General features: G+C 39.3%; 1 gene segment (V, D, J or C); it reads left to right on the forward strand.

The window, feature by feature from the left end:
* Positions 1–402: 402 nt before the first annotated feature.
* Positions 403–823, forward strand: LOC115574799 (Ig heavy chain V region 5A-like; the record flags this gene model as incomplete). The annotated part of the segment is given in 2 exon segments: positions 403–442; positions 534–823. Coding segments are annotated over 2 exon segments (330 nt in total), but the record flags the coding sequence as incomplete, so codon positions are not given.
* Positions 824–12,111: the final 11,288 nt, after the last annotated feature.

Consider the following 12,111-nt stretch of genomic DNA (forward strand, 5'->3'; position numbering starts at 1 on the left):
AAAGCAACATTCTTGGTGGTTTCTCCTTTTGTTTCCATGACACATCATCATTAATATTGTAATGCTGATTTTAAAGAATAAGTTTTCCATTATCTATGGTTCATGTAATATTCACAGTAATAATAGTTGTGATAATCATTTACAGTTATTTCATTTCTGTAAGTTGAGTGTGTAATGAAATGAAAACATCATGTGTAAAGCAGAGGTGATTTCCAGGCATGTTTTCACTCTGCAGATATAATAACAGTCAACAGACTCTTCTATTGGCTCCAGTCAGACCAACAGTGATGCTTCATATGTTTGATTCTATGCAAACTCAGTGAGCTTCCTTGTTACTCAGCTATAAAAACTTCCCATCAGGCTGTCAGTGGAGTTCACAGCACGTCACTTTCAACATCAACCATGTTTTCTGTAGCTCTGCTGCTGCTGTTGGCAGCTGGATGTGAGTCTCTCTGGATTTGTCAAAGTCAACAGTTCTTCTTTTGCACTTTAACTTGATGATTTGTTACAAAACATGTTGTTTTTTTTAACAGGTGTGAAGTGTGAACAGTTGACACAGCCAGCCTCTGTGACTGTGCAGCCAGGTCAACGTCTGACCATCACCTGTCAGGTCTCTTATTCTGTTAGCAGCTACTACACAGCTTGGATCAGACAGCCTGCAGGGAAAGGACTGGAGTGGATTGGAATGATAGCTGGATCCACAACATACTACAAAGATTCACTAAAGAACAAGTTCAGTATCAGCACAGAATCTTCCAGCAACACAGTGACTCTAAATGGACAGAATGTGCAGTCTGAAGACACTGCTGTGTATTACTGTGCCAGACAGCCACAGTGAGAGACAATAACAGGAGAGTCATACAAAAACTACTTCCTCTATTTACCACCACTGGAAACATTCACTTGTCTCAGTATCACATTGTTGTGACTGACTGTCAGTCATGAAAGTTCAGAGTTGTGACTCAATATTGAATTCTTTTTTTATCTAAACTGAAATTGTATATGTTAAATTCAATTGCAAATGTGTCACAAAAAGTCATGAAAAGAATCTTGTTTGATCGTCCAAGATCTCCCAGACAAACTTCTAAAATTAAAACAGTTTACAACTTTCAAAATATATACTGTATGTTAGAAGAGTAAAAGTCCTGTTTAAGGAGCATTCATTTGTTTAATTATTATCAAAACATATCTGCCCCATTTTTTACTTATTAAATATCTTATTACTTGTCTAACCTGTTATTTACTGTCCAAATTAGATCATAAATATAGTGATAGTTTAATAAATCAAATTGTATGTGCTTATACGTGGGTAATGCATATGAGATAAACAAACCTGCATAATGAGTTGCTGTGACAAAACCAGCAGTACTCATCTTTACCACAATTATCTCACATGAATTCTGTTCTCACTTCAAGCAGTCTCCAAGAACGTGTTACAAAACATTTATAGTAAATACTTTAAGAAAACGTCTAATTTTTAATTAGAGAATATTTCTGAAAAATGTAAATGTAGCAATCATAAATTAAATATGCATATCTTGATTTTGCAAAACAAGGCTTATTTAACACAATTCCTCAGAAGAAAAACAGTTGTTTTTTAAATAAACAGTAGTTGTGTCATTTGTTCGGTTAAAGAACATCAATAAATAAAAATCATGGACTTCAACCAGTACAGCAAACTCAATAATTAATTCAGATTATCTTGTTTTCACTCGACTCCTGTTGGCAGTGACAAAAAAACTAAACAAAACACAGACAAATAAATGATGTTAAACAATTAATAGATATAGATTAATAAATGGGTGCTTCAGTCTCCGGATATGTTTTTGTATCGAATATTGAAAGCATCATTAATTTGAAAAAAAAAAAAACAACAGGAAACAAATAATGAATTAAAAATGCCTGTACATAAGCCCCTCCCTCCTCATGATGTCCTGATGCAAATCTTCAGTCTGTGCAGTGTACTTCTGTCCTGCTGACTGCTCTTGTACTTTGTGTGGAGCATCAGAGGTCACATCTCCAGCCTCAGGATGATGAACACACTCACTCTTCTCAGACTCAGACTCAGACAACTTTATTAATTCCACCAGGGGCAATTGTTTTGAGCAGCTTGCATAATGGCACAGGACTGGAATGGATCGGGGTTGGCTTCTCCAGCTCCAGTAGAAACACATATGCCAGCAGTGTGCGAGGACGTGCAGAAATCAGTAGAGAAGATAGCAACAGCATGGTGTATCTGAGACTGTCCAACTTAAAGCCAGAGGACTCTGCTGTGTGTTACTGTGCCAAACACACACACTGGTTAAAGGAAGCAGAGAAGCTTTACAGAAACTCCACAGAACATTTGTTTCCAAAGACCTACAGGTGGCAGCAGAACATATGAAGTCAGATGACACTAACTAAGGAGAGTATGACAGTGACTCTAAACACTCACACATACATACATGCATCATATGAAAACAACAGCTGATGTTGTGGTTTGTGACTTCCTGTTTCTCAGTGTTACATCTAACATGTGTTTTTCTCCAACAATGATGGTTTATAATGTTCCCATTATTAATGTTTAACAGCAGGTGATGAGAATATATTTGAACATTTACATGATATATCCAGTATATGGATGGACCAACAAATAAAGACATCTTACTGGTGTGTGAATAAACATCACTGTTAAATAACGTCTTCATTATTAAAAACATTACAATAAAACACTTAAAATGTATAACATAATATGATGATGTCATTGTTGTTTTGTCCAGATGTGTGTGAGATGTGGTGTGTTTCTCTGTGAGGAGGAGGAGTCGATGCAAAACTCTGATCTCTTCATCTCTACATATGTGTTGCAGAGTGAAGGACAGAGACTGAATCACTGACAGACACACTGTAGACTGGACAGAGACAACTGGCTTTTACAATGATCACACCTGATTATTTGGTTGTTTTTCTCATCCTGTCTATTAACTGGGCAGGTAAGAACGATGATTGTTTTTCTGACAAACCTCCTGCTACAAAGACAACATGGCTGCATTACAGTAACTAATGAGCTGTTTAACTGTCTGTAGGTACTGAGGGTCAAACACTGACTGAGTCTGAACCAGCAGTTAAAAGACCTGGAGAATCCCACAGACTGACCTGCACATATTCAGGGTTCAGTAGCAATACTCATGCTGCTTGGATCAGACAGGCTGCTGGAAAAGGACTGGATTGGATCGCTTATATCAGCAGCATGTAGTGGCAGCATCTTCTACTCTGAGTCAGTCAAAGGCCGGTTTACCATCTCCAGAGACGACAGCAGACAGCAGGTGTATCTGCAGATGAACAGTCTGAAGACTGAAGACACTGCTGTGTATTACTGTGCCAGAGAGCCACAATAACACAAACCATCAGTAGACCTGAACAAAAACCCCTCAGTGCCTGAACACTTGTAACAAGAAGCCACCAGAGGAGGAGCTCTCAGACCACTAATGATTTCAGCACCAGTTCACTGTAACAGTAAAGAGAGAAACCGTCTGTAAGTGAAAGGTTCTTAATTCAATTTGACAGCAAAAATTTTAATAATTGGAGTTCATAAAGTGTGATACATTATTGCACAGTGGCCATGCGCCAGCAAGGAGCTTGGACCAACTGGGACCATGCATCGACTAGGAAGATCACCTGGTCAGAGTTTTGTAAGTCAGAACCAGCCAGACTCAAGTTGCAGATTCAGTCAGTGTATGATGTCCTCCCAAGTCCATCAAACTTGCATTGCTGGGGGCTGGCACAAACACCAGCATGTCCTCTGTGCCCTGCAAGAGGATCTCTGGAGCACATCTTGAAGCCGTTTCACACCGGTGCGATGCGAAAATGCGGCACAGATTTGCGGAATATCCGTGCAGCAATGTTCCGCATGTAAAGCATGCATGCTGAGTCCGGTGCAAAATGTTCGCGCACCAAATGAAAAAAAGTCGCAGCTCATTATCTGACAGAAGTGCTCAAGCTCTTCTTCTAGAAATTGGCTGGGCCCTTGATCAAGCATTTGTGTGTTGTTGTTTTTTTAATAACACAAATATCTGTATTGCCAGCTAGAAAAAGCACATCTCTCTCCTCCCTCCATTGTTGTTTACGTTTGTGTCGCTGCGTGGTGTACACGTGAGTTTTCCTCATGCTGAAAACGTGATTGTCGCACATGTGACATTACTCCCTGAGATGTAAGAAGAAAGCAAAAACAGATGGCGGATGGACGTGGGCGGCGAGGACAAGACAAAGACGAAGATAAGGAAACAAACGTGTTGTTGAAGGAGATGAAATTGTTAAGTACGAAGATGGATAATATTGAAAAACAGTTCAGTAGCAAGGTTGACAGCGTGTATGGTTCCCTTGAAAAAATGATGAAAGCTGAACTGAAGAAGTCCGTTAAGGAGATACGAGAAAATATCGACCTGGAAATAGGTATCCTAAAGTCGCGACTGGATTCACTTGAAGAAAAAATACAGACAACTAGCTCCAAGCCCTCTGATAAATTTGACCCTGATGTGTCGATTGTGATACTGGGTCTGGCCTACGATGAAGGGGAGGATTTGAATGGAAAAGTAAGAGAGCTACTGGAGAGTGGTTTGGAGTGTGAACCTGCGCCAGAAATTGCTGCGGTGCTGAGAATGCGAGCGAGAGGACCCGGTCCAGGTGTGGTGAAAGTTGCCTTCGCTAATGTGGAGGAGAAGGTGGCGGTGCTCAGGTGTAAACAGAGGCTGAAGAGCAATACCCAGTTCAAAAGAGTTTATCTGAGATCCGCTAAGTCTCACACGGATCGGATTCTCGAGTTCAACTTTAAAACGCTTCTCCAGGAGATACCAGCTGGAAAAGGTTTTTACATCGCGGGGAACGGCCGCCTGATGAAACGGACCTATGCCGAGGCTGCAGCGGCCGCTGCCGTCCGAGCAGGTTCCCCGGCAGCAGGTGGGAGAGGCTGAAGAGGAGCTGCCCAGTCTGTAAACACAGGTGACCCCCCTTGTTTGTCCCTGGTTCACTGGAATATTAATGGCTGGACTAATTTGAACTGTGCACTCAGGATTTCATTACTGCAGTCTCTAAACCCTGATATTATTTCATTGAATGAAACACATTTACGACGGGATGACAAGATTGACTTTGAAGGTTACTCCTGGTTTGGTCACAACAGGATGCTGCATAAAAGAGCTAAAAAAGCATCAGGAGGAGTTGGCCTTTTAGTTAAGAACTATTTGCTGGATTATTTTAGAATACAAGTAGTGGACAAGTCTATGGACGATATAATTGGAGTACGTTTGGAGCATCGGGAGCTGCAGTATAGTCTAGTTATCTTTTCCTGCTATCTACCACCAGAGGGATCTACAAGAGGACGGGACTCAGTTACTTTTTTTACTCATCTGCTGGCCCAGGTTTATTCCTTGGAAGCTGATGCCATTTATTTATGTGGAGACTTTAACAGTCGTATTTCAAATAAAGATGACTGTATTGGGGATATTGATAATGTCCCACCTCGAGTGGCCATAGACCTAAGCATGAACAGTCACGGGGAATCACTCCTTGAATTTCTCAGGGATTGTAAATGCTGTGTCCTAAATGGCAGAATAAATCCTGATACTGACAATTTTACATCTATATCATCAAGAGGTAGAGCAGTGGTGGACTATATAATAACTCCTCACGATTGTTTGGAGACTTGTATTGATTTAAAAGTGATAACTCCATCTGAGATTTTGAGCAACAACCCTGTTTGTATTGACCTTATCGGAGAAAAAAGTAGGTTACCGGACCATTCTCTGTTAATGTTTAAGTTTAAAATTAATGCTGCTATTGAGTTTTGTCCTTCTGAAAATGATTCTGGGATTAATTTATTTAAAAGACGACCTAGAATATTTTCAGACAACTTTCTTTCATCTAATATGTGTCGTATGGCTCTGCTGGAACTTATGGGTAACCTAGAAGGTCGGGTGATAACGCAAAGTAATATTGATAACTGGTATGGGTTATTTTGTGATATAATGGATAGGGAAATGAATATGAATTTATCAAGAAAATCTTTATCTGGCCAGGGAGGAATACCTTTCAAAGTGGATAGGAATAAACCATATTGGAATGCAGAACTTAAAAAACTTCTGAATGAAAAGAGACAGGCTGAGAGGAAATTTTTGAAATGTAAAGATCCAGCTATTAGAAAGCAACTTAAAGATCACTACAAGCAGACTCAGTCTAACTTTGATAAGAGAGTCAGATTTTATAAAAGACAGTTTAGAAGAGGACAAGCATTACAGCTAGACCAATTGCAAAGTAACAATCCACAACAATTTTGGAAAGAAATTAATGAATTAGGTCCTAAGAAACTAAAGAAAATCCCAATGGAGATCTTATTAGATAATGGTGACACTGAAAATAAAAAAGAGTTTGTGCTTGAGAAATGGAAAACAGATTTTGCAAATACATTTTCTGGACATCTTATTCCACCTGGTTTTGATGACCTGTTCTTAAGTAATGTTTGTGATTCAAATTGTATGATGGAGTTGGCTATGGATATGCCAGGCTATAGTGTAAATACATTTTTGAATCGGGATATTACTATAGAAGAAGTTAAAAAAGCTTTGGACAAAGTAAAATTGAAGAAAACACCTGGCATAGAAGGCATCCCAAATGAAGCCCTAAAATCTCCATATCTTCTTGAAGTCCTCTTTTGCTTGTTTCAGACATGTTTTGAGTATGGTATAATTCCATCACCATGGTATAAATCTATCATAAAACCTATTCCAAAGTCAGTAAAGAATGATCCCAGAATACCTCTTAATTACAGAGGCATCAGTCTCCTAAGTACTGTTTATAAGGTATATTCTAATATACTAAATTATAGGCTTACTCGATATTTGGAAATGAAACCGTGTCTTGTTGATGAGCAGAATGGGTTTAGAAAATATCGTGCCTGTATTGACCATATTCATTCAGTGTCAACTATTATTAGAGCTTGAATCGCCACAGGTAAACCCATTTTCTCATGTTTTGTTGATTTCCAAAAGGCATTTGATTGGATTAATAGAGATTTACTTGCCTTTAAACTGATGGAAGTAGGGGTGGATGGTAGATTCTACAAAGCTATTCAGAGTCTGTATGATAGCCCAGTTGCTTGTGTTAAGATCAATGATATGTATACTGATTGGTTTGAAACCCCTTTTGGCGTGAAACAAGGTGATATTCTTTCTCCAACACTTTTTGCATTGTTTGTGAATGATTTAGCTCTACAGATTAAGAAAAATAATCTGGGTGTATGTTTGGATGACACTTATTTAGGTATTCTATTATACGCGGATGATATTATTTTACTGGCAGAATCTGAGTCTGATTTACAAAATATGCTAAATTTGGTTAGCTCCTGGTGTCATAAATGGAGATTAGTGATAAATAAGAGCAAAACACAGATAATGCATTTTAGAAATAAAGGTATGGAAAGAAGTAAACAAACATTCTATTTTGATTCAGTTCCCTTGGAATATGTTAGCTCATATAAATATTTAGGTTTCCTTCTGGATGATTTTATGACGTTTGAAACTGGTTCTAGGTGCCTTGCTGATTCAGCTGGGAGAGCATTGGGATCAGTTATTAATAAAATGAAAGTTTGTAATGATTTGGGTTACTTTACATATACTCAACTGTATAATGCATGCGTCTCTCCCATACTGAATTATGCTGCAGGTGTATGGGGATTTAAAGAGTCCAAAGTTATAGATACTATACAGAATAGAGCTATAAGATATTTTTTGGGTGTCCATAAATTTGCGCCAGTCCCAGCAATAGAAGGAGATATGGGCTGGATTCCAGGATGTGTACAGCGAAAATGTGAAATGATTCGATTGTGGAATCGACTAAACAAAATGGCAGAGGATAGAATAAATAAAAAAGTATTTATATGGAGTAAATTACATAGCTCCCCCTGGTCAAAAGAAATGTATTCTATTTTTGAGGAGGTGGATATGGTCTATATTTATAGGAATAACTTGTGCTGTAGTGTTAACTTCATCAAGGATAAGCTTCTATTGAAATTTGAAGAGAAATGGTTTGAAAATGTCCTATTAAAACCAAAATTAAGGACATATATGCAGATTAAATCTAATTTTGGACCTGAATTATATGTTACATCACAGTTACAGAGAAGTCAAAGATCGTTAGTTGCACAGTTGAGATCTGGTATTCTTCCTCTGGCCATTGAGGTTGGTCGATTTAAAAATATTCCAGAGGAGAATAGAATATGTGAAATGTGTGAGCTAGATGAAGTAGAGAGTGAGTCTCATTTCCTTTTATACTGTACAAAGTATGATGACTTAAGAGAGGTATTATTTCATGAAATCTATGGACAAAACCCTGAAATATTTTGGTGCTCTGATGAGCAGAAGCTGGAGTGGTTGTTTAATTTTAATGTGTTTAAAACTGCTAGCTTTATCTCTCAAGCCTGGAAAAGACGACAGGTACATTTGTTTAATTAATTTTTGATGTGCTGATGATATTGTGCTGATCCAGTTGTGCTCTGGATCTGGTTTGGTTCTTTCTTTTCTTTTTTGGTGTCCTATAAGCCCATGCGGGCTGGGCATACACTGTATGCATGACACAATAATAAAAGTCATTCATTCATTCATTCATATATTTTTACTGAGGAAAATTACAAAAATAATAGTAACGCACAGTGACTTGAACAAGTAACTTTAATCTGAGTACTGGTTTGGAAATATTAACGCGATAGATTAGTCATTACTGCCAAAAAGTGGTCAGATCAGAGTAACGTGTTACTGGCATCACTGATTGTGTAGCTTAAGTGCAACATGGAGCTTGAAGATGTAAAAAAAAAAAATAAAAACAGGAGAATTGACTTTGAGCAAGTTTGGAGGAAAGTCGGAGGTATGGAACCATTTTAACCCTGTAAGACCCAAATATAGAAAAACCTAAAAAAAAAATGTTTTGACCCTTCAGATGTTGTTGTAGGAGGCCTCTGATGCAGAAATGAAAGAGTTTTTAAAAAAAAAAATGTTTATGTACGTTTTTAGAGAAATGTTGTAATATTGCAACGTTGGGCTTAGGTGGGAGCAGAATTTCTGTATGTGTACTCATGTTCTCTGAACAACAATTCAGAACAACTAAGGATTCATTTGCAGAGTTGATTGCTTACTTAGCCCCATAAAGGTATATAACATTAATGATAATCACACATTCATATTTTTATGAAGAATTATTATTTTCTTTTTTTATTAAATAGCTTTTTCTAGTGACTTCTTCATTCCTTTTTTTCTTTTCATGGCTGACTTTCATTCATAGTGAAAGTCCCAAAAACAGTTCTTGTCCTCTCAAAAGCAAAGGTGAACATCACACTTGCTGCATTGCAAGTTAGTGTATCCTTTAGCGCAGTGCTTCCTCTCCCTGTCTTCACTGGGAAATGCGCAACTAGGTCCTTGCGCACATCCAATGGGAGGTGTGCACTTCTCTTGGATGGTCTGTTCTGAGGAGTCAGAGGGCTTCCTGATGTCACTGTTGCTGGGCTCCCTTTGCCTGAAGATGGTCGTCCTCTCTTTGGAGTTTGGAGCGCCATGTTAACCAGGATGAGAGAGGATGCTGGCTGTGCCTGAAACTGTCTCCTGTTCATTGTCTCTTTGCTAAACATCTTAAGAGAGGATGATGGTGTGCTAGAAGATGTACATGTACCAGCGACGGGATTTGATGGGTGACCTCTATTTGGCTGTAAATGAGTCCAACAAATCCACAACTCCCATGTACTTGTTGACACCAACAATGTAAGGCCTCTCAATTTCAGTGTAGGTTCGGCTGGCTTTGTCCCAGTGTTGAATCTTCTGCACAGGTTCAGGTCCAGCAAAGGATAACACAAGTGTGATGGCCCTGTTGTCAGACCATTTGACAGCACAGATGTTGTGATTCCCCTCCACTCTGACATCATCGCTTCCTCTCCCCTTTTTCTTCAAGCTCTTCTCGTCTTCAAGGTCACAGTTGGGCAGGCGCACCTGCCTGGCTGTTCCCACATAATGAATTCCCCAGTGTTTTCCAGGCAGATAATACTGTCTGCTTATTGTAAGTCGCTTTGGACAAAAGCATCTGCTAAATGCCCTAAATGTAAATGTAAATGGCTTAGCCTATTCTCTCTACTTATCATGCTAAAAGAAATGTGCATCCCAATCACCAGCCATTAAGTCACACAATACTGCCTTGACATGACAATACTGCTTGTAATGCCCTCTAATTATCATACTAAAAGGAAAACATGCATACCCCCACTTACATCCACACATCCACATTCAGGAAAACGTTCATCTTTCTTAGAACTGAATTGTCTGTTGATATCCACTTTGTGAACAAAGTTGTGGAATTTTAGGTCAGTATGATCAAATTAACTACATTTTTTAGAGATAAAACTTTTAAATCAGTCAAATTTGACTAGAACACAACACAAGGGTAGTATGTATACTGTCCATGTATAAAAAAACACTCTGTTTCAGGCAGTGGTGTAGTGGAGGGAATACAACCTGTTTGTTCCCACTGCAACAAGCCTGCTATTTTGACTACCACACTCACCCAACGTTGTAATATTACAACAATTATATAACAAGCTCTAAATGAAATTTGATGAATCTGTTCTACAAAAACTACATATGTACATGTTCTAGACATTGTAATAACAACAAAAAAAAATATAAAAGACATTTTACTTACTTGAATCTGATGAATTTAGTCCAATGAAACAAAGCAATGTTGTCCGAAGGAAACCATGAGAGGTTGTGTGAGTTCATGGCCATGAGGCCGGACTTATAAACAAATGTACTATCCAATAGCATCGTGAGACTGAACAATAGGACCCAATGACTATGTAAATGTGGTAAAAAAACAAGATAAAGTAGAATGACGCTAGAATGATTAAACTTTAGCTCATTTGATCAGATAAATTGTTTGCTTTGTATGATGTCACTTCCCGTCTACAAAGCATACGATTTAATTGGTCAAGCATGCAGTTTCGCAGACGGCATTCCGCAGACGACAAAGTGGTTCCGGATTTTTTTTTGTCGCATGAAAGTTCCGCCCTGGTGTGCAAGCTCCCATTATAACCCATGAAATAGTTTTTATACATTTCCGTGCGAACAATCCACACGGAAATTCGCACTTGGTGTGAAACGGCTTTTAAGCTGCTGCTCAAAAGCCCTGGGAGGAGGTACAGATAGTGCCATGACCAGGTGTTGAAGGCAAAGCTGATGTCATCTGCGCTGGAAACCAGCAGAGTAGATACCAGCCCCCAGGAAGGCCTAACATCGCATTCATCAGAGATGAAGAGAAACCACAGTCACAGTGAAAGGTCCCAACTGGGCTGTTATCATCAGCACATGACTGGCAGTTGAAGGTGGACCTTGGGAGAAGGTTGAAGTTCCCAGAGCACATCACAAGCACAACACTCAGGCCAGATATGGTCTTAACATCTGAGAGTTCAAAGCAAGTGGTGCTGGTGGAACTAACAGTCCCCTGGGAAGACCGGATTGAGGTGGCTTACGAGCGGAAGAAGGCAAAGAATCTTGAGCTGGTAGAGGCCTGCAGGCTGAATGGTTGAAGGGCCCGCTGTGAGCCAATCAAGGTTGGCTGCAGGGGATTTCCAGGGCAGAGCCTGCACCAGACACTCAGGCTCCTTGGCATCAAGGGGTTACAGGAGAGGAAAGCCACCAAAAACATCAGTGAGGCAGCAGAGAAAGCCTCAAGGTGGCTGTGGATCAAGAGGGGCGATACATGGTGTAGTGCGCCGCTTGGACACAAGTCGGGGACTGATCAACCCCGGCTGGGTCGCCCAGGCGAGGCAATTTCATGGAGTCTACAAACTACAAAACATGTTGCATTCATAAAAATCCAAAGTGTGTTTGTCAGTGATTTAAGTTTCATCCTCTCTTTGAGTGAGAAGAAGAGAAAAGCCTGAATATTTAGTTTTTATTTTGATTCATTTAAATATACTTTAGTCAGCTGATTTACTGTTATCAGTATGTAAATTAGCTTCCTTGTGTGTTTCGCCTCATAAGGACGTGAAGTTTGTGTCAGTGAGAGGACAGAAGAGCTCACATCAGTTCAGCTTCAACATTAACC

The sequence above is a fragment of the Sparus aurata genome, chromosome 23 (assembly GCF_900880675.1).
Source record: "Sparus aurata chromosome 23, fSpaAur1.1, whole genome shotgun sequence".
Classification (NCBI taxonomy): Eukaryota; Metazoa; Chordata; class Actinopteri; order Spariformes; family Sparidae; genus Sparus; species Sparus aurata.